This window comes from Neopelma chrysocephalum, unplaced genomic scaffold (genome assembly GCF_003984885.1).
Source record: "Neopelma chrysocephalum unplaced genomic scaffold, ASM398488v2 Primary Assembly neopelma1_75, whole genome shotgun sequence".
Taxonomy (NCBI): Eukaryota; Metazoa; Chordata; class Aves; order Passeriformes; family Pipridae; genus Neopelma; species Neopelma chrysocephalum.
In genome coordinates this window covers 12736688-12763260 of record NW_020897736.1, presented here as the reverse complement: position 1 = coordinate 12763260, position 26573 = coordinate 12736688, and the positions used below count along the sequence as shown (strand labels likewise).

General features: G+C 49.3%; 1 protein-coding gene across 2 annotated transcripts in view; it reads left to right on the top strand.

Moving 5' to 3' along the window:
- Window positions 1–17284: 17284 nt before the first annotated feature.
- Window positions 17285–26573, top strand: part of IGDCC4 (immunoglobulin superfamily DCC subclass member 4) — an 88975-nt gene continuing 79686 nt past the window's right edge. For both annotated transcript variants that reach the window (XM_027688342.1, XM_027688343.1), the window contains exon 1: window positions 17285–17448. In XM_027688342.1, coding sequence (XP_027544143.1) covers window positions 17340–17448 — 109 coding nt within the window. In that variant the 5' untranslated portion in view covers window positions 17285–17339. The remainder of the gene's footprint in view (window positions 17449–26573) is intronic.

The following is a 26573-nucleotide window of genomic DNA, read 5'->3' as shown; positions in this document are numbered from 1 at the left end:
GTGCACAGTAGAAGTTCAGGTGTTTAATTTGAGAACATGAAGTGCCTGCTGTTTGCATTAACAAAATTGCATGTCTCACTCCAGTGGGTTTATTGGGCTCCCTCCCTCCCACCCTCCCGAGCTCCATGGCTTTTAATCATGTAAAGTGGAGACATTAGTTTTGCTGCGTTTTATTACAAAACCTTTGTTGCAATAAAGATGCTGCTAAATAAATTGAATTAAATGTTGGGTTTCTTCCTACCCTATTTTCAACTGTCTCTCTCCTTGATTTAGTAGAGTTTGTGTGTAATTAAATCTCCCCCCTCGTCGTGGGAAGGCAGCAGTGATGTGTGTTTGATGCACGTCGGGTGTTCCACAGAAGCATCTGCCATGTCTCCTGTCCCTTGTGGTTTGGGAGATGGATACCATTAGGATACCATCAGGAAGATCAGACATTTCCTTGGCATAACTCCGTTCCCTCTCCTGAGTGTTTCCATGTGAGTGCTGTTTCCAGCCCTCGGCAGCCACCAGCCGGAGCTGTCGCACTGGGGATGGCACGTCACAGGAGGTGACCCTGGAGTCAAGGCAGAGGGACACGGGGACCTGTGTGTATGGAATGGGCTCTCCAAGAGAAGAGATGTCCCTTCCTCCAGTCAGCTTGTGCTTGGCCTCCTCTGTGTCTCTGTGAGCAGAATGGGCTTGGCAGGCACCCCAGTTCCATGTAGTGCTGTCCCAAAAAGTGTGGGGTGGCTCAGTACAGTCACAACTCATGTTTTCACTCATTCCTGATTTTTCACCCAAGGGGAAGGATCCCCTGTTTCAGTGGGAGGGAAGCACTGGCATGTGCTTATTCCTACATGAGGTTCCCAGTTTGCAGTCCTTAGTGTGTTCATCCATGGAGGTTTCTGAGACCCAGGGGAAAGGAGTGAAGATTTAGCCTTTCAGGGCTGAAGTCACAGTTTATTTTTAGTGTTTGGGGTCTCAGTACTGGTCTGGGAGGGGGTAAAGGGAAAATCTTTCCTGGGAGAACTTATGGCCTGGGCACAATTAACCTTCTCTTCACTTTAGGGGATTAGTAACAAAACTGCAAATGGTAGCTGGGATTAAAGGGCTGCATTTTCCTCCCCAGCATCAAGTCTTTTCTCAGGCTGATCATCCTCTGGGCTGCTCCTGCCAACAGACCTGTGGACAACCAGTGCTGGTTCACCTGAGCTCCTCGACACAGGCACGAGCGTTGGCCCCACTGGGCTGCACGTCTCCCAGGGAATTCCCAATGCCGGGATTTCCTCTCTTGAAAGCAAACAGCAAAGGACTGCTCCAAGGTGAAAACCAACAGCAAGGAAATGATGGCCCAAAAACAGCAAGGTAAGAACCTGTGGGAGGAAGGAGCAGGGCTGGGGCTGCATCCTGCTCCCTCAGCACCTGGTGCTGTGCTGTTTGCATCCTGCATTGGGTTTTCATGCCAGAAAAAAAGCCCTTTTGCTTTTCCAACAAGGATATTTTGGACAATACGCTTTCACTGTTGCCCTCCCTCTTTTCCTTTTCTCCTTGAGATTTCATTGGAAATAGATGAGTAAATACCGTGTACATTCGTGTGGGAGCAGCGGTGGCTTGTGGTTTTATGATTTTCCCCCCAGCTGTGATTCATTGCTTTTTACATTTTTTAATCTATTCCCCGCACCCCCTCCTGCTCTCCCTGTCTCTGTGCAGCCCAGCAGCTGTCGTTATCAGTGAAATGACTTGACATTATTTTGCTGTACTTTGTTTCTATTCATTGATTTGTTGAATGAAAACTATTTATCTGGCACTGACACGCGAGATTGGAGCCTTTCAAGGAGAGGCAACTCTGTGGTATAATTTTGCTCCGAAATGATCAGAGCGGGAGCTCCATGTTAAACCAGCCCAGCTGAAATCCCTGCCCTGTGGTGGTGGAGGAAAAGCAGCAGCTGCACAGCCTACAGGGCTGGTTTATGGGAAAAGTATCTTTCCTTTCCCTGCCTGCCCCTGGGCAGCCCTGCTGGGGAAATTGGGGGTTGCTCTGGGGTGGGGATGCCGGGAGGTGCAGGTGGGGAGGCAGGGGCTGGGCAGCAGGTATGTGGTGTCTGACATTGGGGACCCCAACACCAGAAGGATGTGGTCCTATTGGAGTGAGTCTGGAGGAGGCCATGGAGATACTCTGAGGGCTGGAGCCCCTCTGCTCTGGAACCAGGCTGGGAGAGCTGGGGGGGTTCACCTGGAGAAGAGAAGGCTCCAAGGAGAGCTGAGAGTCCCTTCCAGGGCCTAAAGGGGCTCCAGGAGAGCTGGAGAGGGACTGGGGACAAGGGATGAAGGGACAGGACACAGGGAATGGCTTCCCACTGCCAGAGGGCAGGGTTAGATGGGATACTGGGAAGGAATTCTTCCCTGTGAGGGTGGTGAGGCCCTGGCACAGGTTTCACAGGGAAGCTGTGTCTGCCTCGTTCCTGGATGTGTCCAAGGCCAGGTTGGACGGGGCTTGGAGCAACCTGAGCTAGTGGAAGGTGTCCCTGCCCATGGCGGGGGGTGGACAAGATGATCTTTATGGTTCCATCCAACCCAAACAGTGTCTGATTCTGTGATTCCACGATTCTGTCTGGGTGCAGGTGAGTCATTCCCCTTGGCATGATGAACACAGCAGTGCTGGAGCAGTCTGGCCCTGCTTCTTTGCCTCCCAGCTTCTCCATCCCCTGTAAGCTCATCCCCTCTTTAATATCAGGCATCCAGCAAAACTCACCCTCTGGATCCCTCCTGGGACTCAGGAAGTCTGGAGAGAGGGTTGCACCTCTCCAAAAACAGGGGACAGTGGCTGCTGTGATTTTAGTTTAAAAAAAACCCAGACCTGGGCACTGCCACCTCAAATGCCAGAAGCTGGTTCCCTGCCAGCGCTGCTCAGAAAAATCCCATCTCCTTGGCGCCATCAATACCATCCGCACAGCTTGAAGGACACGTTTTGCCTGGGGAATACGCTCTTGTTTGAGGGATTCAGGATCCCTTTTTCCCACAGAGCTCTGGCTCCTTTCTTCCCGGCACAATCAGCCCTCTCGCCGCTTTTCTTGCCTTTTCTTCCACCGCTTTCCCACATTCTGTTCACACCTTCATGAATATTCAGAGGCCATTGGCCATATGAAGCTATTGAGGGCTCTTGTTAACACTCCTCCTAATGACATGCACCTTCAATAGAAAACAAAAACACAGATAAGAGCTTGTTAGCGCAGACCCTTGTTCCCCACCTAACAAGGTTTCCATTGACTCGGACACTTGTGGTGACACATTGCTTGCTCTCACTGTTGCCTCTTTTGATTTGCGACTGGCTTTTACCGAGGGGTGGGTTTTTTCCTTCTATTTTTTTTCCCTTCTTCCCCCCCCCTTTTTTTTTTTATTGTGCAGTTTTAAGCTAATTAAGAAGGAGGTCAGGTCTCCCCGAACAAAGGGGTGCAGCGGTACAATGCGCCTCGGGAGCGGCGTGCGGCCCGGCCCCGAGCCGCCCGTGGGCTCTGGGAAAGCTGCGCCGCGAGTGGCACGGGAAGAGCCGCAGTTGGGTCAAGAGGTGATTAAAGCTCTGAAAAGGAGCTCGGACCACCCGCCGCGGTTCCCAAGGGCTCCCCGGGGTCCCAGCCCGGCTGGACATCCGCGGCGGCCAAAGCACCGTGGGGTGACTCTTCCAAACTCGGCTTCTGCGAGGTGCTTCCAGTGATGCTGCCCTCAGTTTATGACCGTACCCAGAGAGCAGAGCCCCGCAGCCACATCCCCAGCGGCACCGTCTGCCACCGGGCTTTTCCCTGGGACAGGAATCCCGCCGGGCTCCGGCAACTCTTCTTTTCCCTCCTCCGGTTGTGCTTTGCCTCCCTCCCGCCGTCACGGCTCTGCTTTCATTAGCCGGGCCCACCCATTCGATAGCGAGAGATTCCTGGATTGTTGTTGTTGGTTTTTTTTTTTTTGGCCACACCTCATTATTCCTGCTATTATTAGGCTCTCGCTGCGTTGTTTGTCATCTTGTCAAGGCCCCGGAGTTTCTATGGATACTGGTCCCCTAAGTGGCCATGCTATCAATTAAGACAGCTCCGTGTCTGAACCCTTCCCGGGGACTTTGTGAAGATCCAGAGAGAATTTCCCTGCAGTGCTCTGCTCCTGACAGAGCTGCATTTTCCGTAACGACCGCTGGGTCAGAGCTCAGTGTATTCGGGTTTTCCAAGCCTCAGAGGCAGGACCCACCTGCTTGGCCAATAGAATCAGCTTGAGGGTGGTGGGGTGAATAATAAACCACCCATATATATATATATATATATATATATGTTTATGGCAGGCTGTAATAAATAAGCAATAATGAGATAACCATCATGGTGATGGAAATAGGAGACCAGTGAAAATAACTGGCATGGAATAACAGGATGTATGCTTTCTTTTGCTTTTCTGAGGCTCTCTAGGAGGAGGGAAAAGCCTCCTTTTTCCTTCTTCATGCTCAGCTTGAGGACAAACAACCGCGCAAAGCCGAGAGGATGGCAGGTGTTCCTTCTGAAAATGAGATTGCTGAAAGTTTCCAAGTAGAGCAATTGAAACTTGTTTTCCTTATGGAAAGCACCAAAAGCAAGCAAAATGAAAAGCACATTATTTTCAGTGGGAAAAGCAGGCAGAGGAAAATTGTGCTGGGTTGGTCGGGACTGGGAACAGGCTGAGCACAAGGAGCAGCACAGCAGTTTCTCACTCTCACCATTCCTTGCACACCCAATATGTTTCCACGGACAAACTGGCGTCACCTACTGACATTCTTTTGCAGATATTTTGTCTCTGTACCTGTACCAGCTCGGTTTTGCCCTCCCTGTGCAGGTGAGCAGGACAGAGGCACATTGCTGGAGCTCCCCAGCTCCCAGACAGCCACTTCATTTTCCTATTCCCATCTGCAACCATAAAATGTAGATATTTAATGATTTCTCAGAACTACCAGGAGGTTTGCAGCCTTTCAGCCAGAGAGAGACTGTTTGCATTTACTCTCTGGTGAGAATTAGTATCTGGGGGCAGGAGGCAGCGAGGGAAAAGGCTTTGATTTGGATTTGAGTTTTGGCTGGTGATTACGATTCTTTATATGCTCTAAACCAGTTTATCTCTCCCTAGGTGGACGTGTGCTGCCAGCAGGGCGATAATATCCATCGAGGGCCGCCCAGAGGTCCAAGGAATAAACTCATCTGTTATTAGCTAATACAGGGAAGTGATTCGATATGGGTCTCAGAAGCTGCAGTAGATAAATAGGATGATAAATGTTGGCATTAGCAGACGTGACTGACTCCTCTGTCTCTGTGATTTGGTAGTGCCCAGTAATTAAATAGTTGGAGTCTAATGTATTTTAAACTAGAGCCGCAGCCTGTAAATCACGGAGATTATGCTCTTCCCTGCTGTGCGCTCTCCGGGTCAGAGGAATTCCCACTCCTGAGCCGCAGCTGTCCATGGCCCCGGATGGGTATTGCATCAGTCGGGACCGGGAAAGGCAGCACTGCTGGGCCTGGGCTGTAAACCCATTCCCAGAGCCTTCCCATCCCAGCAGGGCATCGTCTCCAGCCCTGGAAGGGTCCCAGCCTGTGTCCTTTCCATCTGGGATGCTTTGCTTGTAGACGTGAAGCTGCTCCAGCCACAACTGAGGAGTCAACCCAAGTGATTTCCTCCCAAACCCTGTGCTGTGTGGCTGTGGGAGCATTGGCCCCTTGGGCTGGTTTTGCCTTCAGACATGATTTCCAGGGTTATTGTTTTCAGTGATCCCAATTTCATCACTGTATTTGCACCAAGGTTTAGTTTTCTTTGCAGCCAGACCTTGTGCTAAATTAAAATGTTTTGACTCTTTGTTTTTTATAGAGGTTGTCCAAGAAGGAAACCCAACTCCTCCCAGAGCAGCTTGAAGCTGTGGTTGAACTAAAAGTGACTTTTTCTCTTTATACAGAACTAATTTTTTTCTCACCTTTTAGTGGCCAGAGCTGACTCTTCTGCTGGAGGTTGGTTGTATTACACAGAATTTCTCCATTAGCAGGGGACAGATTTAAACATTTCCAATCCATTTAGCCATTTTATACCTTTTAACACCATTCCTGGATTAAAAAGGAATGAAAAGCTCAGGCTTTCACTGGGAAATTTCTCTCTGATAACTGGCCACACATTCAGCAGACATGGCTTTACCAGAGCCCTACTATGATGGCCCTGAAATGCTGTCTGGACCCATAGCTGGGATAAAACCTGTCCCCACTCTTCCTGCATATAATTATTTTTAATAAAATCTATTTGTACCTCAAATTCTTTCCTCTTCCAAGTGTTTTATACTAAAAAACTCTGCTATATGTTATGGTTATGGTCTCTGAGTCCTCCTGCTGCTCTGCACTCAGCAGCCACGAGAAACTTTCCTCTGAGGGGAAGGATAAAGATGAGTTCTCCTGTTTTAGCTAAAATAGACGTTTCTCTACTCTTTTGATTAGTAGAAGGTGATGATTTTCACCCCACAGCCTGAAGCAACCACTAATGTTGCTTTCAGCAAGATCAGCAGCAGTTTAACGACTGGTGAGCAGGAGTTATTGGAGAGGAGTTGTGTTTTGGAAAACATAAGGTATAACCTTCCCCACTGGGCTTCCCAGGGAGTTGGATCATCTGTAAATCATCCTGTGGCTCGATTTTTTCCATAGGCTGTTGTTGTTTTGCCTTCCAGATTATTTTTAGCCTGTCTGTTCCAGGTACTGCTGTGGCACACGGCCCACGCAAACCCGAGGCACTTCACCCTGGGAAGGGTCGGGTATTGGCTGCCATTGGAAGTCAAAGGACACAGGGACCTTGAGACTCTCCTGGCTCAGTGGTGGACTGTGGTAGGGTTAAGGATCATCCCCCTTTCCAGGTCCCACTGTAAGTCCCTTCTTTCCATGCTGTTGTGCCTCTCTGTGCTCCATCCTTTGAACAGGGGCTGCTCCTTACCTTGCACGTGGGACCTCGCGGGTGGGATATTCTGTGGGCTGTGCACAAACCAAAGGGATAAAGTTTTCCAAGCTGTTGCTGAGGGTTTGAATGAAGGAACAAGTGAGCTCGTGGCTGTTGGACCAGAGAGGCTGTTAGGTTCTGAGCATGGAGCCACAGAAAAAAGATATCGGGAAGTGTTGGTGTAGAGCTGGCAGAGCTGCCCAACGGCAGCTGGAAGCTTTTCCCATGATGAAACATCTCTGGAAGAAATTAATTCCCAGTCCTGGATGACCTAAAGTCCTAAGAGTTGAAGAAGAATGAAAATGCCCCAATCCCTGAAGCTGGAATTTTAGGTTTCCTCCAGTCTGGTCCCCTCCTAACCAGAGCCCCACCTCCTGCAGCAAATGATGCCTCTGGTTGCTAAATGCTGAGAAGTTACTCAAAGCAGAGTGGTGTGTGGAAAGCAGTAGAAGCCACCTGATCTGATTCCAAAGGGATTGGGATGTTTTTAGTCAAGTGAGGTGATAAATGGAAAATGCAGCTGGATGTAGATGAACACAAAATGATAAATTATGGGCAGCGAATGGAAAGGGTGGAAAGCAGCAGGGGCACATCAAAGGTGGAACAGCCAGAGGGGAGGCAGGGGTTGCAAAAAATCTTTGGAGTAGTGCAGATAAGACTGGATGAATGGAATAAAGTACCCCCAGACCCTGCTGTACATCAGCACAGGGCTGGGAGGGTTGCAGAGGTTTCCCACGTACACGGTCAGCCCAGGGCTTTGCAGCAGGGACAGGGACTGTGGCCGTGTCCGAGGAATTGCTCCTTACAGCCCCTTTGCTCTGGCACCTCTTTTAAAATAGGAATGATGGGTCATTACTGCAAATGTGCCGAGTTAATTCATTGGGTTTGTGTGTGTGAGTGGCAAACAGGAAAGCAAAGGGGTTCAGGTTTGCCTGCAGCCACCTTTTATGGTCCAAGCAGCCAATTTTCTGTGTAGCTATAATAAATCACGGCGACAGACACACAGGATGGTGTTGTCTTTATGTAATTATTCCATAAATCGCCCCATTTTCTCCCCTAGAAAGCCCTCCCAGTCCATTCCCTTTTATTTGCTGGAGTAGGTTGGTATCCTGAACACAATACAACAAATGCATTTGAAGAACTTACTTTGTAAGCAAAGGGTGAGGAGAGGGAGCCTGCTGCTGTTTCCATCACGGCTGTTTGCTCCAAGGGGGATTTGCAAAGCAAGGGAAACAACCTTACAGCTCGGGAAATCGAGCGTGAACTCCAGGGCTGAAGGGAAAGCATCTCCCTGAAAAGCCAGTCAACACAGAGCCGAGCTGCCAAAGGCAGGATGGGTGAGGGCACGGGGAGAGGGGCTCTCCTCCTCCTTCACTCAGCTCTTCGTTTCACGGGGCTGAGGGTTGAAGGTGCCTCCTGTGCTCCTTGTATTTAGCTCCCACCCTGAATTTTGAAATCCCTCGCCATGGTGACAAAGGGAAATTTTTGCATCTCTGACTTGTCCCTGTGCAAGTGACATTTTAGGGCCCTTTGGCTTTCCAGTTGCTGTAGACGGTGCCATCGCTCAGCCCGGCAAAGTCACCTCTCTGAGCGGCATCTTCCAAACCATCTCGGCTCCTTCCTGCCCGGATTTGCTCTTAATTCTCTTATTCCTTTCCCATTCCCATCCCCTGGCTAACTATAGTTCCAGGCTGCTTAGCTGGAAGCACACAGACCAGGGCAGGTTCTGCCTGCAAGGAGCCAGATAAACTATTCTCCTGTGGGCACTCGCAGCTTTAAAACCCCAACAATTTGTGTACAGCGACACTTTGGGGACCTCTTGGCTTGGCTGGTGTTTTGATAACTGAGCTTGTGCTGTTTCTCCCTCCCTCTGCCCTGTAGAAGATAGTTTTTTAAACAATACAGCAAGTGGGAAGGAAAAAAACAAGACAAGACCTTTTCCCAATAAGGATATAAAACTTCCATCAAACTGGCTGTGTCACTAGAGACCCAAAGCTAATAAGTTGATCTTACAGATGTATAATAAACTCATTTATTAGATTTTTATTTTAAGAGTTGGTGGTATTAATTAGATTGATATGGCCCATAAATCACTTGATTTGGCTGAGCCCTCAGATACTTGTAATTTAAATTAATACAAGTGCAGCTTAATTAACCTGATTAAATCCTGGGACAAGCGAGGCACTGTTTGCAGCATCCAGGAGTATATCCTGGGGAAAAGGAGTATTTTAAGTTAAAGGCCCAGGTTGGCTCAGCTGGTGAATCAAGGTACAAGAGTGGAGCTGCAGAAGATGCAACACAGAAAACAGCTACTCTGGCTCTGCCCTGAGACCTGGCAAAGCTCAACACAGCTTCAGGGCCAGGAGGGGCTGAACCGCTCTGGTTTTGGGGAGTCCTGATCATCTTTCATCCTTTGGCATCAGTAGATGAATTCTCAGAAGGTGAGTTTGAAGCATTGGTGAGCATAAACCACGACCTGATCTCCTTTGTGGTCACTAGCTTGATTTTTTTTCTCCCTTCGGTGCTGCTGAGAGGAGATGATGTTTCTTTCCAGGAGGGAATAATCCATGAATTGGTTCTTCCTTGCCCAGAGGACTGGGTCCCTGGCAGCAGCTGCCGTGTTCCCCAGGCCATGAGCAGACCTGGACAGGGGACAGAGCGTGCTGAGGTGGAGGTGAGTTGGTGTGTCCCATCCAAGACATGGCTCTGCTGTTTCCTTCCCATCCCCAGTATTTCCCTCTGGTGATGTTTCTGGGTACAGGATGGCGGTAGTGTGGGTTTCATTGTGGATGGAATGCACCCTCCTGTGGGATACACACTGCAGGGTGCTCTGACAGCGGTGCACCCATCTGCTTCCCAGCCTCGAGGGTTCCTAAACCTTCTCCAGGTGGGTAACACCAGCTACACCACTGGTCTTTCCATCTAGTTTTTCCCATCATGCTCTTGGCTGACAGCTCCCAAAATTGATGTTCCCTGCCTGCACAGCCCAGACAGCTGCCATGTAGCCTTCTCCCTATGTTTTTGCTAATTTGCCTTCATCTCGAGTTTAAGTGAGCTCCTCTATGGATAAGAGTGGAATTCAGACCCTGTGGCCTGCCCTAGGTTTCTCTGTTGCCCACAGGCTGTCCATGTGGGATGGTGGTGCAGGTCTGGATGAAAACCCTTTCCAAGGATACCGTGGTATGTTCAGCAACAAAGCACCAGCCCAGGGCTTGTGCAGCCGCAGGTTGTTTCTGTTCGAGTATGGACACCATAAAATATGTTTTCCTTAAAAGCAGGAGATAATGCTATTACAGCACTTGGATTAATCTAATATTCTCCTTCATCTTCAAAAGAGAATTGCCTAAATTGCCAGAGAGAGGCACATTTTATGAGCCCTTCTTAAGGGCTATCAATCAAACCCTCCAAGAAAGGGCACTGATGCCCTTTGGTCGCGAGAGGGGAATCGGATTCCCCACGGCTTTGCTTCCAACCCGCTGCAGCCTTCCCATGTAATCGCTGCCTCACAAATGGTCTGGCCATCATTTTCTGCTACTGGTCCAGAGAAAAAACCCACATGGAGGAAACCTGTAAGAAGAGAGGGAAAACAGCCCAATTAAAGGCAATGATCTCTTAGCTCTCTGCCCTCTCTCCCACCCGGATGAGGCAGATGTAAAACAATAGCTTTATTTGTGCAAGTTTTAATTGGGTAGTTCAAAGGAAGCAGCGGAGGCTCTTTTGATCTCTTGGTGTGTTTGAATGCCACGTTGCAACGGTGCCTGCTGGCCACGGCAGTGACCTCTGGTGTTAATTAGTGTTTATCTGAAATCGAATTAGCCCACAATTGGGAGAAAGCAGAGCGAAAACCAGGGGATAAGCAGAGATTTGTGCGGTTCTCAGTTAGAGGTAAAAGCAGGTCTGCTGGAGCTGACGTTAAAATAACTCTGAGAACATTAGGTTTTCGTTTTGTTTTTCTAACACTCTTGGTCAGATGGTCCCATTTCTCTTCCTAATACCCCGTGCTGCCTTCATCTTTGCTGAGTCTGCTGGTCCGCGCCGCTCATTGGAACTTAAACCATAAACCAACACCGAACAATGATGCATTATTTATAGCAGACCGAAGGCTGCAGGGTTGACAATAGTGCAAAGCTTCTCTTTCTTGTGGTCAGTAATCCATAAATAAATACATCATCTATTTAGGTTTGCAGAGCTGTCTGATGGATGGAAATAGCCTGCATTATACAACGAGGGCACCGAGGATGCTGTGAAAGCCACCACCTGCTTTTGGGCAAACTGGGTGTTTCTGAGTACCAGCAGTAAAACTCCTGATGGAGGCAGGGGTGCAAGAGCTGCCCAGTTGCCTTCCTAGTGCTCATCTCTGGGGCTCCCTCAAGTAAAGGGCAAGGGGGTTCAGAAATGCATAAAAATATCAGGTTCTCTGCATGAAATATTAACAAAGACGGGATTTTATAGCTAAAACTACCTCAAAAGACAGCTATACTGTGCCAGTTTCTGAGTGGAGAATAGCCAGGGTTGTGGAAGTCAAACATGTGTCCACCACAAACATCTGCAGGCCTTCAGTGTGTTGGACTGGATGAAATCCCATACTCAGATCAGATCCAGATCTCAAAGTTTCTGAAGTGCAGGAATGATTTTATTCCAACCTTGCTTTTCCCTCCTAAGCCTGTTTCAAGTGGACACCAAGCCGGACTTTGCTGCTTTGCACCAACAGTGAGCTGGCTGGGGTGGAGCAAGGCCCCCCAAAAATATCCTGGTGACACTAACTCCATGTCCTTGGGCAAACAGCTCTATATTTTCTGGGATTAGCCACAAGAGGGTGGCATGAGGATGTGCACCAGGCAGCCTCCCTGCTTCGCTGCATGGCATTTTATAGCCAGCTCTGTAGATCCAATAAAACTTCGGAATAGATCCTTATTTTTGGCACATGAACACATTTCCCACTACAAAGGAGTCTGATGGGTGTTTCTGACGGCAGCACTGGCTGTTCCTTGATGTTACATGTGCTCTTTATGCCTAAAACCAGGCTTAGTTAGTAGGTACCGCAGCAGCACATAAAATTTAGACTATTTAGGAATCCAAACTTTTATTGGTCCTTGGTAACTGCTGTAGGGAGAAGTCCACAGATGTTGTTTATAAGCAAATATTATTTTTCATGGTCCTGCATGTTTACAAGACAGTGATGTTCCACACAACTGCTCTGTAACACGTCGGGATGGTTCTTGTAGGGTTTTATTTGGTTGTAGCTGACAGTGAACAAGCCTGTTAACAAATATGCACAAAAAAGATTCAGTGACAGGAAAAGAGACTGACTGAAATGGAGCAGACTCATTTCATTTGAAATCTGCCCAGCCTGGATTGCCTTGACATGTTTTTTTCTGAATCAGACCGTCAGTAACCCAACCCAGGTCACTCACCTTGAATATTCATAGAATCAAAGAATGGTTTGGGTTGGAAAGGACCTTAAAGATCGTTTTGTTCCCACACCCTGACCTGGGAAGGGAGACCTTCCAGTAGACCAGGTTGCTCCAAGCCTTGTCCAACCTGGCCTTGGACACTTCCAGGGATGGGGCAGCCACAGCTTCTCTGGGCAACCTGTGCCAGGGCCTCCCCACCCTCACAGGGAAGAATTTTTTCTTAATATCCTGTCTAAATCTACTCTCAGTTTGAAGCCATTTCCCCTTGTCCTGGCACTCCATGCTCTTGTAAAAAGTCCCTCTTCACCTTTCTCGTAGGTTCCCTTGAGCATCAGTCATTGTGTCTCTGTGTAAGGCACATTCACATTTGATTTTCCAAAGCCTCATTGGGGCAACAAGTCCCAGGAAGAGCAAGGAACAGGGCACTGGGACATCCAGGTAACAACACAAATCGAGGAGCAAAAAACCCCACTCCCAGTTTGATGTACAAAGCTTTGTAAATGCTGGAACTTTTTTACCTTACTTTAACATGATAGTTTTCCATGTGCAGGCAGAGGGGTGATGTTGGTGCTCAGAATCCACCCTCCTCTTACTCCTGCTCCACAGCCTGGCACTCTCTGGATCAGAACTCCCTCATCCTGGATCCTTCTGCAGGGTTTGAGTCTCTGTTTCCCCGTGGATCTGGCTGTAGGACTGGGGCCCTTGCATGCAGAAATCCCTTTTGCCATGAACGTATTTTAAATACAAGCTTCTGAATTTCATTACGTGCTGCCTTTTCCTCTTCCATTCGTTTTCCTCCTAACAATGCACCTGCCAATATCTGCCCCTGAGCTCCATTTTAAGCAGCGTTTTCCATAGTTAATGTCACACTCTTGCTCCCAATCTATCTTTGGCAACTGCTGACTGCCTGCAGCAGGACCAGAGGAAGAGGGAAAGCCCTCCCTGGGTATAACAATAACACAACACCCATTCCTGGAAGAATGATGAGATAGGCTGTGTCATAAATATTTATAAGAGTGAGCGTAATGAAATGGATGTGTGGGATGCTGAGTGTCCCTTAGGGTTTGGTCATCACATGTTTTTTCCCTCTTTTCTTTCTTCCCTGTGATACAGAATTGTCCTGATGTCCCCGGGTTGTCGAGCAAATTGCTCATTGTGTTGCTCACTTACACAATGCATGTTATTATGTGCAACCAGCTGCTCCTGTTTGGCATTGCTGGCGCATACGGAACAAGAGGCTACCGCCACTTTCCTCGTCTGGAAGTCAACGCTCCCTCCAGCGCCAAAGTTGCTGCCAGACCAGAAGAAGTCTGGGAACAAAGCGAGTCCTGGTGGTAGAGTTCCCCGAGAGACTCCCTTTCTGGGAACACCGAGGTTGCAGTTTTGCAATGAGTTTGAGCTGATCCAGCTTTGTGCTGCTGTTGAAAGCTTCCTCCTGCCTCTGTCTGTATATTCCTGTGGCTTTCCTTGTGTTGGCACTAACTCCTGGGTGATTGCATGGGGAGCTGGAGCAGGGGACTGATTTTGTTGTTATTGTTGTCGCCAATTAAGTTTTCAGCACCATCCTTTCCTCTGTCCAGCTCCAGGCTCATTCAAGCACTAATGCTGTCACAAAGGAAAGAGCAGCCAACTCTTCTGGTAATTAGAGCAGCTTAAATCAGTCATAAAATGTCAACCTCAGCGCTGCAGCCCTGTCTGGAGTCAGGGATAGTCAGAAACCAGAGCAAGGCTGTGTTTGAGACTGGGAAGTTTAATCCTGCTTGGGAGAGAAAGTACCTAAGCTGTGAATCTTCTTGCTCATTGCTGCTTTCTCTCTGAAACAGCTTTCCCGCTGTTGTTCTTTTATTTTAGGGGGTCTTTTTTTTTAGCGAGCCTTGTTTTTTACCTGCATTTGTTTAGTATCTTCCACAATTAGATCCACATATTCTGAATCCTACATGGAAGTGGACATGGGCTGTTTAGTGTGGGTTTGGATTCAGAGCCTGGAGAAATTCTGGTTCAGATCTCTCTGTAACACATGCTGCTGGGCTCCGGGGCCCTTGCACTACACTAGCCTTTCAAAAGCACAGATACCCCCTTGGCTACAGGCTGGATGAATGGGAAAACCCTAAAAATTAGGGTTTTGGCCCTTGAAATGGGACTTTACACCCTAAAAACGTCTCTGGATGTTCAAAATGCCTGCTGAGCTAAACAAATTTATAGCAGCTTTTGCTGGATTTCTTTAGTTAGCTGTTATTCCTGGGATCTCAAACAAACAGAGATATGTACTCTCCATACACCTGACTCACCAAAAAAATTTTGGAGCACAGAAATAATGTCTCTTAAAGGGGGAACAAAAGGCTGAACTACAAACACCTGCCACTTACTGCTGCTGCTCTGCCCGTCACACTTTCTTCTCTCAAAGTATCAGAGGTTTGCAGCTATTGAAAGGCAGAAAGAAACTCCTCATGGGCAGGAATGGGAACGCTGGGAAGTCTGCAGCACATAAATGGTGGGTTTTTGCAGCTCTAAGTATTGGGGCAGAAATGCCATTATCCAGGGAAGGAATGTCCCTTCTCTTGGCAGGGCTGCTGTCACTTTGTTCTTTACAGACTGACAGTCAGGGAGTTATCCACTCCTTCCCAAATCTACAAAGTGACTCCTTCTCCAGGTTCTCCCTCCTGTGTGAGTGCCACGGGAAGTGATTTCACCTCTGTGAGCAGACTTGGTGTCACTCCTGCAGAGCACAGGTGTTGTCAGTGTGAAGGAGCTGGTGCTCCGGGTGACGTTACTGCTGCTCTCTCAGCTCAGGGGCTCTTTGCCAAGTCGTCTTTTTTTCTTTTCCCCGGGGATAGATATTCAAGGAATATACATTGCAAGCTTGGGTTTGTCGAAATGCTGGTTTCATTCCTGTTTCCACAGACGTGCGGGAAGACAGAGAGGTGCCACGGAGGAATCAAGTAACACGAATATCAAAGAGCTAAGGCAGGAGTTAGACCTGGGTCTTTCAAAGCTGGTGGCTGCTTCTAACCTGTTGACACGGAGCTGGATCAACGCCTTAACACAGGCAGGTGCCCTTAGCCAGAGTGTGCAGTATCTTGCAGACCATTAGCAATTTTCATTATTTATATTACCCTAGACTTGCCTGACTGCAAGGTAAAGTCTTTCTTGCTTAAAGGGAGGGAGAAATGCCTGGGATTTGAGGAAAAAAGGGCAGAGCTGTGTCTGAAAGAAACCCCTGGCAGGCACAAGGAGATATTCCTCTACAGCCTGCATAAAGCAATTTGACAGCAGCCTTAAAACCACCTCACACAGAAAGGAGCAAGTGGGAAAGGCCCAGAGAGAAAGGAGGGTTTGTGGATATTGTTAATCTTTACCTCTACACTGGAGTAGGGCAGAAGGGAGTGTGGATATTACTATCCCCTTTTCTTTCCCCAGGGAGGTGAGCAAATGGATGGTGCAGGAATGGGGTTACTGGATTTGCTGTGTCCTTATTACCCTCCTTCCCAGCAAGGTGTGCTGTGAGTGTCCACCTGATGCTGGGCAAAGCCTCCCTGTACATCTGTCCAGAACAGGGGGCTGCTGCCTCCCAGGGCTTGTCTGTGCTGACAGTGCCAAGTACGAACTTACAGTTGCATCACTCATACTCACAGGAAACCTGCTTCCCTCCACGCAGCCTTTCTGGTTTCATTTAAGGTTTTATAGCTCATTATACAAGCTAATAAATAGGAGGATCTGGATTAAAAAGGTTTCTTTTTTAATATTCCGCATAGCTGGAGCCCTTTCTGCATTCCACCCCGCTGTGATAAAACATCCTGGTGCGCGGGGCAGCTTCATCTCTCTTCAGAGGCCAAAGCAGACCTGCTCCAAATGCGGCTGCCCTGGTGTTCGGTGCCACGTGCCAAAAGAAGGTCTTGGTGTCACTTTCCCTCAGGACCAAACCTGCACCTGTGGCTTTACGGGTGTGTGGAGTTTGTGTTTGGGACCCAGCCAAGCCGAGCCGGGAGCAGCAACTTCGGGCTCCATCTCTCATCTCCCTGCCTCATGGAGATGAGCTGGGCTGGTGGAGGGGTCCTGCCTCTCTCTGCAGTGATGGGGTGCACACGTGCCACACCGTGGGTTTTATTTGCTTTATTTTTACAGACAGCTGAGCAGAACAGGCTAGGCTTTGACGCCCAATGAACGACAACACCCGGAGGAGCTGTGCCTCGAGACTGAGCCCCAGCAAAGCGATGGCGATGCGGTCTCTGGTGTCCGGTTCCCTCCGCTGCCCAGCCCGGTGGTCAGCGCGGGGAGCCCCGGCAGCACCGACGGGCAGCGGGGCCGCTGAGGCGGCACCGTGAGGGGAGCGCGGCGGCTGCGGGCGGCGCGGTGCCCTCCGCGCTGCCCCGTAGCCAAACCGGAAAAAAACCTAAAGAGTTTGAGGAAAATATTAACTAAAAACCCCATATAAAATGTTATAAATGCTTGTGGCTTGTGGAGCCGCCGGCGGAGCTCCGCACCTGCCGTGCCCTCCTCCCTGAGGGAGCGGGACCGGCCGAGGCGTCCCCGGGCACCACCGTGAGGGGAGCGCGGCGGCTGCGTGCTGCGCGGTGCCCTCCACACTCACGCGTGGCAAAACCGGGGGAAAAAAACCCTAAAGAGATGTGTGTGTGTGTGTGTGCGTGAAATTAATTTAAAACCACACATATAATGTTATAAATGTTTGCGGCTTGCGGAGCTGCCGGCGGGTGGAGGAGCCCCGCACCTGCCGTCCACCCACCACCCTCCCCGCCTCAGCGAGCGGGGCCGCTCCCCCCGCCCGGGCTGGCAGCAACCTGTTGGTGCGGGCGCTGCCGGGCGGCGGGAGGAGCCCCTCGGAGGGGCGGCCGGGCCGCTGACAAAGGCGGAGCAGCGGCAGCCCAGGGCCGCCCCCGGCAGCGGGGCCCGGCGGGCAGCGCGGGGCTGGGGCCGGGGCGCTCGCACAAGATGGCGGTGGGGCGGCGGGAGAGCGCGCTCCCCTCGTAGATGCGGCCGCGGCGGTCCCTGCTCCCGGCGCCCGGCGGGGCTTACATGGCGCTGGAGGACCTGCTGCTTTGTCTCTGCTTCTCCGTCCTCGCCGTCCTGGCCGTGCAAGGTGGGTGAGGAGGGGAAGGAAGGAGGGTGGGAGGGAGAGAGGGAAGGAAGGGGTCGGTGCCCCCCAGCCCGCGGGCGGCCGCGGTGCCACCTGCCCTCGCTCGGGCAGCGGACGGTTCCGCGGGGTGGGCTGCCCGGACGGGACCCTCGCACTGCTGGTTCTCCCCCGTACCAGCCCTCTCTCCTGCTCAGTGACCATTCTCCCACAGTCACCCTTTCTCCCCTTCAGTGGCCGTCCCGTCCCTCCGTGGCCATTCCCCCCTCTCTCCCCCATCCCCTTCTTCCCCCCCGAGTCGGGCGACAGCTGCGCCCGTGGCCTCAACCCGTGCCTGGAGGGTGCCTCCTTTGGAGTCACCCTTGGAGGGTGACCCTGGGGGTGACACCCTCTCGTTTGGAGGGTGACACTCCGCACAGGGCCCCCCCTCAGTGGCTGGGTTGGCGGGGGCAGTGGACCAGCAGCAGCGTCCTCCGGTCCGTGCCTGGACAGTGGCGGGTTCCCTCCGGAGGGACAGTGGCCGTGCCAGGCTGGCCGGGGATGAAGCGCTTGTCCGGCGTGGCGTGGCCAGAGCAGGCCCAGGTGTGTATGGTGGGGACCCTCGCTGCCCCTCGCTTCGCTGCCGCCGGCACGGAATGTGTGGCCAGGCAGATGTCCCGTTGGTCAAGGAAGTGACCCAGGGGTAGCCACGCTCCTCGTGCCCGAGTTTTGCAATGGTTACGCAAACGGCTCCGTGCGGGGACACACGTACACGGCCGCCGGGCACGTTTGGGACTTTCTGCGGTTGCTGTCGAAGTTTGCACCGAGGGTCAGTCAAACTGTGGACCTTGGTGTGCACGGTTCATTCCCTGTGCATGCACGAAGGTGCAGGCTGGCAGAGTCACTCTGAAAAATGTGAGCTGTGGACTTGCTCTCGTTTAAAATCCCTCCTAAATGGGTTACTTGTGGTGGAGGAACCATCCCTATGTCATTGTACATTTTTATTCCTTTTATGATGCATTCAGGTTTGGCAGAGCATAATAACAGCACGTGGATGGCTGCAGGGTTGTTTTCTTTCTTTTTCTTCAGAACATTGTGAGCTGCTGTAAAAGGGGTAGGTTATGAGTCGACATAGGTGCTGTGGTAGAAGTGAATAACGGTACATGTAAATGGGCCATTGTCACCAGTGCCTGTGGGTTTTCCTGGATGGATGGCAAGCTCTGACCCCACCAGCAGCTGGGCTGGGTGGGAGCTGCATCTCCTGTGTGTTTGAGCAAACAGCTAAGTGGATCCCGAGGCTTGTAATCGAGAACAATGATCTTTAAAAAAAAACCAGAAAAAGTGGGGGTGGTGGAGTGGATGTTGTTTTTCCAAACCCACTTCAACGAGAAAAGTTCAAATGCTTTGCGGGAATTTACAGTTGTGGCTTCTCGGCGTTTTTTGTGAGCAATTAGGCAACGAGTGAAAATTGTTTCTGTTTGTTTTCTAACAATGGGCCACATCTTGTGTAGGGAGGCAGGGAGTGCTTGGTACATGCGGATGTGCTTTCCAACAGGTGGGTTTGATTCTGAAAAGAAAAACATGGACTTGTTTCAATATGAAATTAATTTGGCAGAGGGTTGAAATGGTTTTGGGAAAGTCTGTGTTTGATCCCAAAACCCATGTGTTTTCATCCAAAGTTCAAACCTTGCTGGGTATGGAGTACCTAAGAGAGAAGTGGAGTGGAAAACCTTCCCCCCCCTCTGGACTTGATGGAAGCAGTGGCACTTGCTGGGGATGTGATCCAGTGTTTTTGAAAGCCTTCTGCTGTCTGACTTTGAGCCTGTTTTCCCTGCAGTAGCAGGAAAGTATTTAAGGAAAAAAAACAACCACAAAACAACCCCTCTCCAGTTGACTCCGGCAAGGGGGTTGTGCTGGTGCCATTTCTTGGGGCTCTCTGCAGGGAACGTGTTGATGGGAAGTGGGCTGAGCTTTCCATCTGAGGGATCAGCTGAAAGCCATCTGGGTTTGTGGTTGAGTCCTTTTGCTATGGAACAGATTTCCTTTTTCGACATCACCTTGCTTGAGCCGTGATTTGTTTTATCCTTCCTGTTACGTTCTCCTTGGCAGCATGACCCCGCTGCCTGCTGAGTGCCCGTGCCGGGGAAGTCGGCATTCCCGTTGTTTGGGAATCGCTGTCACCTGCCTGCGGATCCGCCGGCCCTGTGCCTGTGGTGTTGCAGTGTCACGGGTCCGAGGGATGGGTGGTGCAGGGACAGGATGTTTCCTATAGCCCCCAAGAAATGGGGGCACTGACAGTGCCAAACCTCGTGTGCACAGCGAGGGTTTGCCTGTGTCCCGTTTCCAGGGGCAGGTCTCTCCCACCGGAGCTTGCTGCCGCTGTGCCAGGGCTGTTGTGACAGGCTGCTCCAAAGTGGGGAATGTTCCTGCTGGCATTTCACTGTTTCTCTTCTGGTGTGTGAGCCTGAACGAGAAACAGCTCAGGCTTGATTCTGGTTTTGTTTTCCCTACCTTTTCCTTCTTTTTTTTTTAATGCCCTCTCCTTTCACTACCTTGAAGTCCAAAGTGAAGCAGGACCTGCTCGTTTTCAGGCATCTCCCCCCTGTTTTGCAGCAGAGTTTCTCCTGGCAGCTGCAGCAGGTTTGATGTGCTGCAGGGGCCCCACGGGGGTGGGTGACTGCTGGTGGTGCCTGAGCCACCTCGGGTGCAAGTAAGAATGGAAAATAAAATGTCTGGCAAGCTGCCTTTCCTGGGGATGAAGGGAGACGATTCTCCCTGTGTGCAGCCTGGTTTGGAGCTGGCAGCAGCTTCTGTGGGACAGCACAGAGGCATCAGGGCCACATGATTTTGGGAACAGCTGGGCTGGGCTGGGGGTTGCATCCAGGACATCTCACCTGAGTGCCCACTGTGATTCTGGGCCAGTGGCTTCACCTGCCCTGGGATCCTCATGGCCCATCTTTAGACAAATGTAGAGATGTTCCTCTCTGTCAGAGGTGTGGAGAGGATGAAATCCATCCCTGAGGATGTAATCCATCGATAAACGCTCAGCATATATGTGATCTTTGTCACTCTAGTGTACAGCTATCCCGAGGGCAGGGTACTGGGCTGTCCCATGGATTTCTGACTCCTGGTCCCATGTTGCTTGCCAGATGATTTGAATTCTTACCTCCCTCGGAGCTGCTTTCCCAAAGGCTGGCTGTTCTCCCAGGGAAAAAATCCAGGTGCCTGTGAACCAGTCTGGGCATTTGCAGCATAAGAGATGTTGCTTTGCACCATTTACACGCTCCTCTCCTGTTTAAATGGCTGCAAGGCCATTAAGCCTAGTCATGGTTATATAATTAAGATGGGAATTAATATTTAATCTGATTGTAATTTGTTGCTGGAATCCATCCCAAACTGTATCTCTGCATGAGGTGAGTGGGTACCTGAGGGAAAACTGAGGCCAGTGTTACACGTAGGGGATTTTTTGCTTGGACACTGGGAATTACAGGCCTGCCTTGGGTGACAGAGAAACCCTTAACCTTTACAAACCCTGAGTGATCATAGTCATTTTGTTATCAGTAGGAAGCAAATGTTTGTTTTATAGTCAGCTGTAATACTAGAGGGGATATGGTAAATCCCTGTTATCAGTATTTGCCAAGTGCATGTTGGGCCAAAATCAACTCTGGTGCAATTTTGTTACTTTCTGGAGAAGAACTGGACCCACTTTCTACAGTATTTTTAGCCTGGTTTTTGAAGGAGAAGAGCTGTTGTTGTGCCATCTGGTTGTCTGTCCATCTCCCTTTCCTTTTCCCAGTAATTCTGGACGTGCTGGTCAGTCACAACTGGTTTGAATATGGAGAACTTGAAAGTTTTTGCAAATAAGCAACCAAATAGAGGACAGAAATGCAGTTTCTGCATGGACTGAGGGAGAGGTACCAACAAACCTACCTGGGAAGGAACCTGGAGTGCCTCAGCTGCCCGTAGAGCTTTGAGCAGGTCGTGCACCTTGTTTGGGTGGGACGGGGCAATCCACTCACAGCACACAAAGCTGCAGGAAATCACCATCTCAAGTCTTGTAGGCACTTGTTTATTTTTGGAGTCTTTTCTGCTGTAAAACACGCTGTTGTTTTATGATCATACCAGTGTTCACAAGGCTTGGCGACTCTTTTGCTTTCCTCTTCTTGGGAAAGCACTTCCCAAACACAGGACTTGGAGCTGCTGTGACTTTGATTCTTTCCAATGTCTTTGTGATGGTCACTTGCTGTCTCTGCCTCAGTTTCCCCATTTGTTCCTGCTGGGCAGGAGATGCTGTTGCACACTATAAACAGGAAGAACACCATCACTCCAAGTACCCTTCTTGCGTTTATTAAATCTCATGAGTAAGGGACCTCCAAGTTCTGCTTGTGCTTTTCTGACTTTACAGCTTGTTGGTGAGAGGATCCACAGTTGCTAAGACTGAATCTGATCTTCACAGAAAGCAGGATTGAGCTGTGTTTTCACACAGCCCCTACAGAGCTGCTAAACCCCCCACCAGATGTGGGGGGAAGTCTGAAAAGCTTCTAGTTTGTCTGGCTTTGAATATGCTGAAGTCATCCTTGAAACACGGTTGAATCTCCTAATTCTGCAAAGTAATGGAGCCTTCAAGGGAGAGGAAGAGCTGATGAGTGTTTCCTTGCAGAAGGGTAAATATCTGCTGGAACTGCAGCTGCTGAGAAGGGAAATTCCCTGGGAGGGCCCAACCAGGTGCCATCAGCCTTGTTTGAGCTAACACTGCCATGTGTGTGGGTGTCAGGACACTTTGTGAGCGTGGAGGTTGTGGAGCTTCTCTCCTGGACATGTTTTCCTTCATGTCACTGATGCCCTTTGGTGTCTGTGTTTCACTCAGATCCTCTCCTGCTCCTAATCCATGGAATCCTGCTGCTCTGATATGGGCTTGCTTTATCTGAGAAGTCCAGCAGCTGCCGTGTCTTATCTCCGTGGGTAATAAACATACTTTGTGGTGGTTATGATAAGCAATTACTGTATTCCAGGGAAACTTTCGTATCAGATGTTCTGAAATAATTTAAAAATCTTTATCAGCATTTTAAACGCAATTGCCTGTTACTGCCGTATTAAATCCAGCTGAGCTGTTGAATAACCTGGTTTATTCTATCCCTTCCTTTTTTTTTTATATTTTAATTTTTTTTTCCAGATCTCTCATGGATTTCTTGAGGACAGGTCGTTAATATTTAAGGTGTGTTAATGAAATATGAGCATCCCCAAGGCTTGCTCTCAGCCCAGATTGGTGGGAGAATTAAAATCTGGTGTGTGAAGTGTTGTATTTGTGCACAGTCTGCTGTGGCCCTTTTCCTTGTTCTGAGTGACTTCCCTGTTCCCATTTCCTGCTCTGTTCTTTGAACCACATTCATTTTGGAGTTGGGATGGCTTAGCACCTTGTTAAATGCAAGACTTTGGGAAATTAAACTGTTAAAATGGTGCTGGGATGGCAGAACTTGCAGAGATGTGGAGCAAACTGGGATGCAGAACCGATGCCAGGCTGGCAGCAGGGATGTGATAAGGTCCTGCTTTCTGTTTCACTGTGTGCTGGGAAATGTGCATCCTTGATTGTTTCTAAATTGACTGTCAATAGATGATCAAGTTAATTGGTGTGACCAAAAGGTCATTACTTTATGGGATGCATTTCTCATGCTCTGTGGGCGGATACACTGAGGGTTTTGGCGAAACCTCTCTGTTCATGCACTCAGGGATTTGATAAATCTTCTTTTTCAGAAGCATCATCAGTGCTTGCAGGTTCTAAAATTACCTCAAATTTTGCTCTTAAGGCAGGACTGTCTTCTCTGTGGCTCTTGGCTGGCTGTTGGATATGACTGCAGAATGGGTACCTGTATTTTCCAGACAAGGGTGGAATTTTCTCTGATTTTATAAGAAAACTAGTCATATATTCACTAAGTCCCTCCCATTTGTTTGTTTGTTATTGCAATATTTGTTTGTTTGTTGTTGCAACTGAGAAAGCTTTTATGTTCTTTTGGAAGTCTTTGTCCCCTTTTTGTGCCTTTTTTTGGCTTGTGGTCTAGTGAAAAACTCCACTGTGCTCCTTGTAGTGGTGATGTGATGTGCTCTTACCTTTCTGGAAATACCAGTGCTGCCTTAAAGGAATGATAACCACAGTCCTTTTCACCATGTTGATCCAGAGGGACTGGGCCAGTTGCAGCCCATTTCTGTGCCCTACCAGTCCCACTTTTCTGTTTTACTCCTGGCAAAGCCTTGGGAGAGCTTGTAAGAGACAGGGAGCAAAAAAAAACCCCAACAGAACAAGGACTGGGGAGGGCAGAGAATTAGCAGATGTTCAGGCTGATGGGAGGGGGTTTAGCACATGGTTTGGGGATGGGACCTGCCCCTGTATGGGAGATAAGGGTTGTGTAGGAGGTTCTGGGGCTTGTTTGGGGTTATCTTCAGCAGGGGGTACAAGTGTGGCATGGGGTGGAGGAGCTGGGGCTGCCGGCTTGGCTCCCTTGTTTCCTACTTGATAGGTATTTCCCCTTGTCACAGAGGCTCAGGCAGCCCTGCTGCTGGAGAATTCAGGCTGTCACAGGAGGGTGATCATGTGCTCCACAGGTCTGTGTGGCTTGAGAAGATGCTTATGAAGGCACTGTGTGTTGTTCCATAGCAAGGCATCCTGGCAAAATGCACTCGGATAAGATAAAAAGGGAAAAAGAATCTCAGCATCTGATCCAACACCAGCTCCTTTGCTGGGTTGGCAAAAATTGTTTAGATTCTCTCTCCCAAGAATGGTTTTGTAAACATAATACTGCCTATTAGCCATGTAAATTACTGTCATTGGTGGCAATTGTGATGGAAAGATAAGTATCTTCAAATTCTGGTTAGATTTACCCCTGGTGCCCCCCCAGCTTGCTAAGCAGTTGTTTGTGTCAGTGCTGATTGCTGCTTTTGTCAGAGAAATCAAAATATTGATCAAAATTATTTAGCTCTGTGTCCCCTAGGTCACAGTAAATGCAACTTTTCTTTCTTTCCCTTTGTACTCTTCTCTCTGTACTGAAAACAAAGGGAACCTTTCCTCAAGAAGATGAGCCATACGTTCCCAAAGTCAAATGTCATCCACTTGAAGAGGGTCCTCAGGAGCAGACTTCGTATCTGGAGGCTTTCCTCAAGAGTCTGTCAGAGGAAAATCTGGCTGGCAGCACCACCACAAGTGCTATTGTGGGGTTTTCTTTACTTGCAGAGTGGGGAGAGAAGGAAGTTTCTCCCAGCTGCTGGCAGAGAAGAGCTTCCCATTTACTTCATGCTTGTGGCTGCTGCCAGGATTTGCTGTTTAGCAGCAGAGGAGTTAAGTGAGGGGTGAAAGGCTTCAGCAACGCTTCAGCTTCCAGGCACGAGGCTGAGCTGTCAGATAATTCTTCTCACTCTTTGTTTTTTACACCAGTCAAGGCACTTGGGTAGTTCTGGATGTTTTAAGGCGAGCGAGGCTGTGCTGCCGTCCTGTGTGCTGTGGGAAGCTGAGCGTGTTCCTTGTTCCAGGTTTAATAGTTGTGCTTGAACAAGAGCATCTCTTAAAAAGCAACATCCACTTCTGACTCAAACATTTCCTGTGGGTGCTTGTCCATCTCAGCCCCTCGGGAAGCTGGTTTGGTGTCCTTGCTGAGCGCTGGGCATCTTCGCTGAGTTTACCTTGCTGGGGTTTATAGGGGTGTGTGAAGACAGGTTCAGGTATGAAAAGCCTCCCTGTGAAGATGTGTACACTGACCACGTTTCCTGTAACCTGCTCTTTACTAAGCCAAGTATGTGCAGGTCCTTGAGTTTTTCACCTGTTTTCCATCCCTAATCTCACCCTTCTGTAGCTGACACTAGTAAGTAAACCCTGCTTTTCCCAGCAGTTGTGTGTTTGCTCAGCTGGGGAAATCTCTTACTACTTCAATTCAGAGCCTGATTTCTTGGATTTAGACCCTGCAATTCCCTGGGGGCACCTGTTCCCTCACAGCTCAGTGCAGAGCTGCTGTTCAGCTCAGGCAGCAAGTGCTGGATGTGGGTTTCCAGATGTGGTGGGATCAGAGCCAAGCAGAGGGAAAAATAAAGAAACCTTTAAGCTCTGAGAGTGTCTCTTTGCTGAGCAGCCAAGCTGTTACTGAGGCAGATTTTGAGTGGTGCAGCAGGACCCTCTCATGCAGGAAACCAGAGGAAGCATCAGGATGGGGCACGTGTGTGTAACTTCCATAGAGATTTTAAAGAGAAAGGCTAAGCTGGTATGTGGTATGTGCAGGCCTGTAAATGAAAATTCCTGAATATTTATTTGTGTATTTTAAAGTTTGTGAGGTTTAAAAAATGCTGCCCTCCTAGGGAATATTTTCTTCTCACCAGAAACTTGTTAGACTAGAAATTTGACAGAACTAGTTTTTATGACATTTCCTAAGCTGAACTGTGTGTTTTGGAAGGGAGAAGACGACCATGTGGATGTGTGTTTTTATGTAGATTTCATTAAAAATGTGACTGGGATTATCCTGCGAGCTATCTGAGTGATGTGAAGGTCTCTGCTGGAAAATGCAAGTGATTATAGGCTGGTGACTAACAAATAATCCCTGGCTAATACAGGGTGGGCTCAATTAATGTTAATCCCTGCTCAACAGTAGTAAAAGTTGGATCAAGGAGATTTTGCAAGGCTGTTACTGACCTGAACGTGAGAATGATCACACAGCCTTCCTTAAAATGAAACTGGCTCTCTGGAAGAGGCATCATTCTCATTGTTTGCTTCTTACACTGGAGAAGGAGCTACTCAAAGAGGCCCAAAATTGCCTGGTTATGAAGATGAGGATTTCTCCTGTGCTGGTGTTACGTGCTGAGGCACAACAGACCTCATTAAAAGAGGAGCAGCAGTAATTAGTCTAGATTAATGGAATAAATCTAGTTTTAGTAATAAATGAGCTGGATTCCTTGGTCCAGAGCAGCCACCATCTCTAGTGCTCATCTAGCAGTTGGATACACAGAGGCAAAACTCTCCTCACTGTGGAGAGAAGTGGGTGATCTGGGGTGTTTTTGCTGAAATCTCAGTGTAAATCCAGGTGTTGTTTTTAGGTGTGTTTTGGTGAAATAAGCAGAAGCCCAGAGACAGGCAGGGAAAAGCATCACAGCCAAGCCTGGACCCCTGTTGATCCATGAGG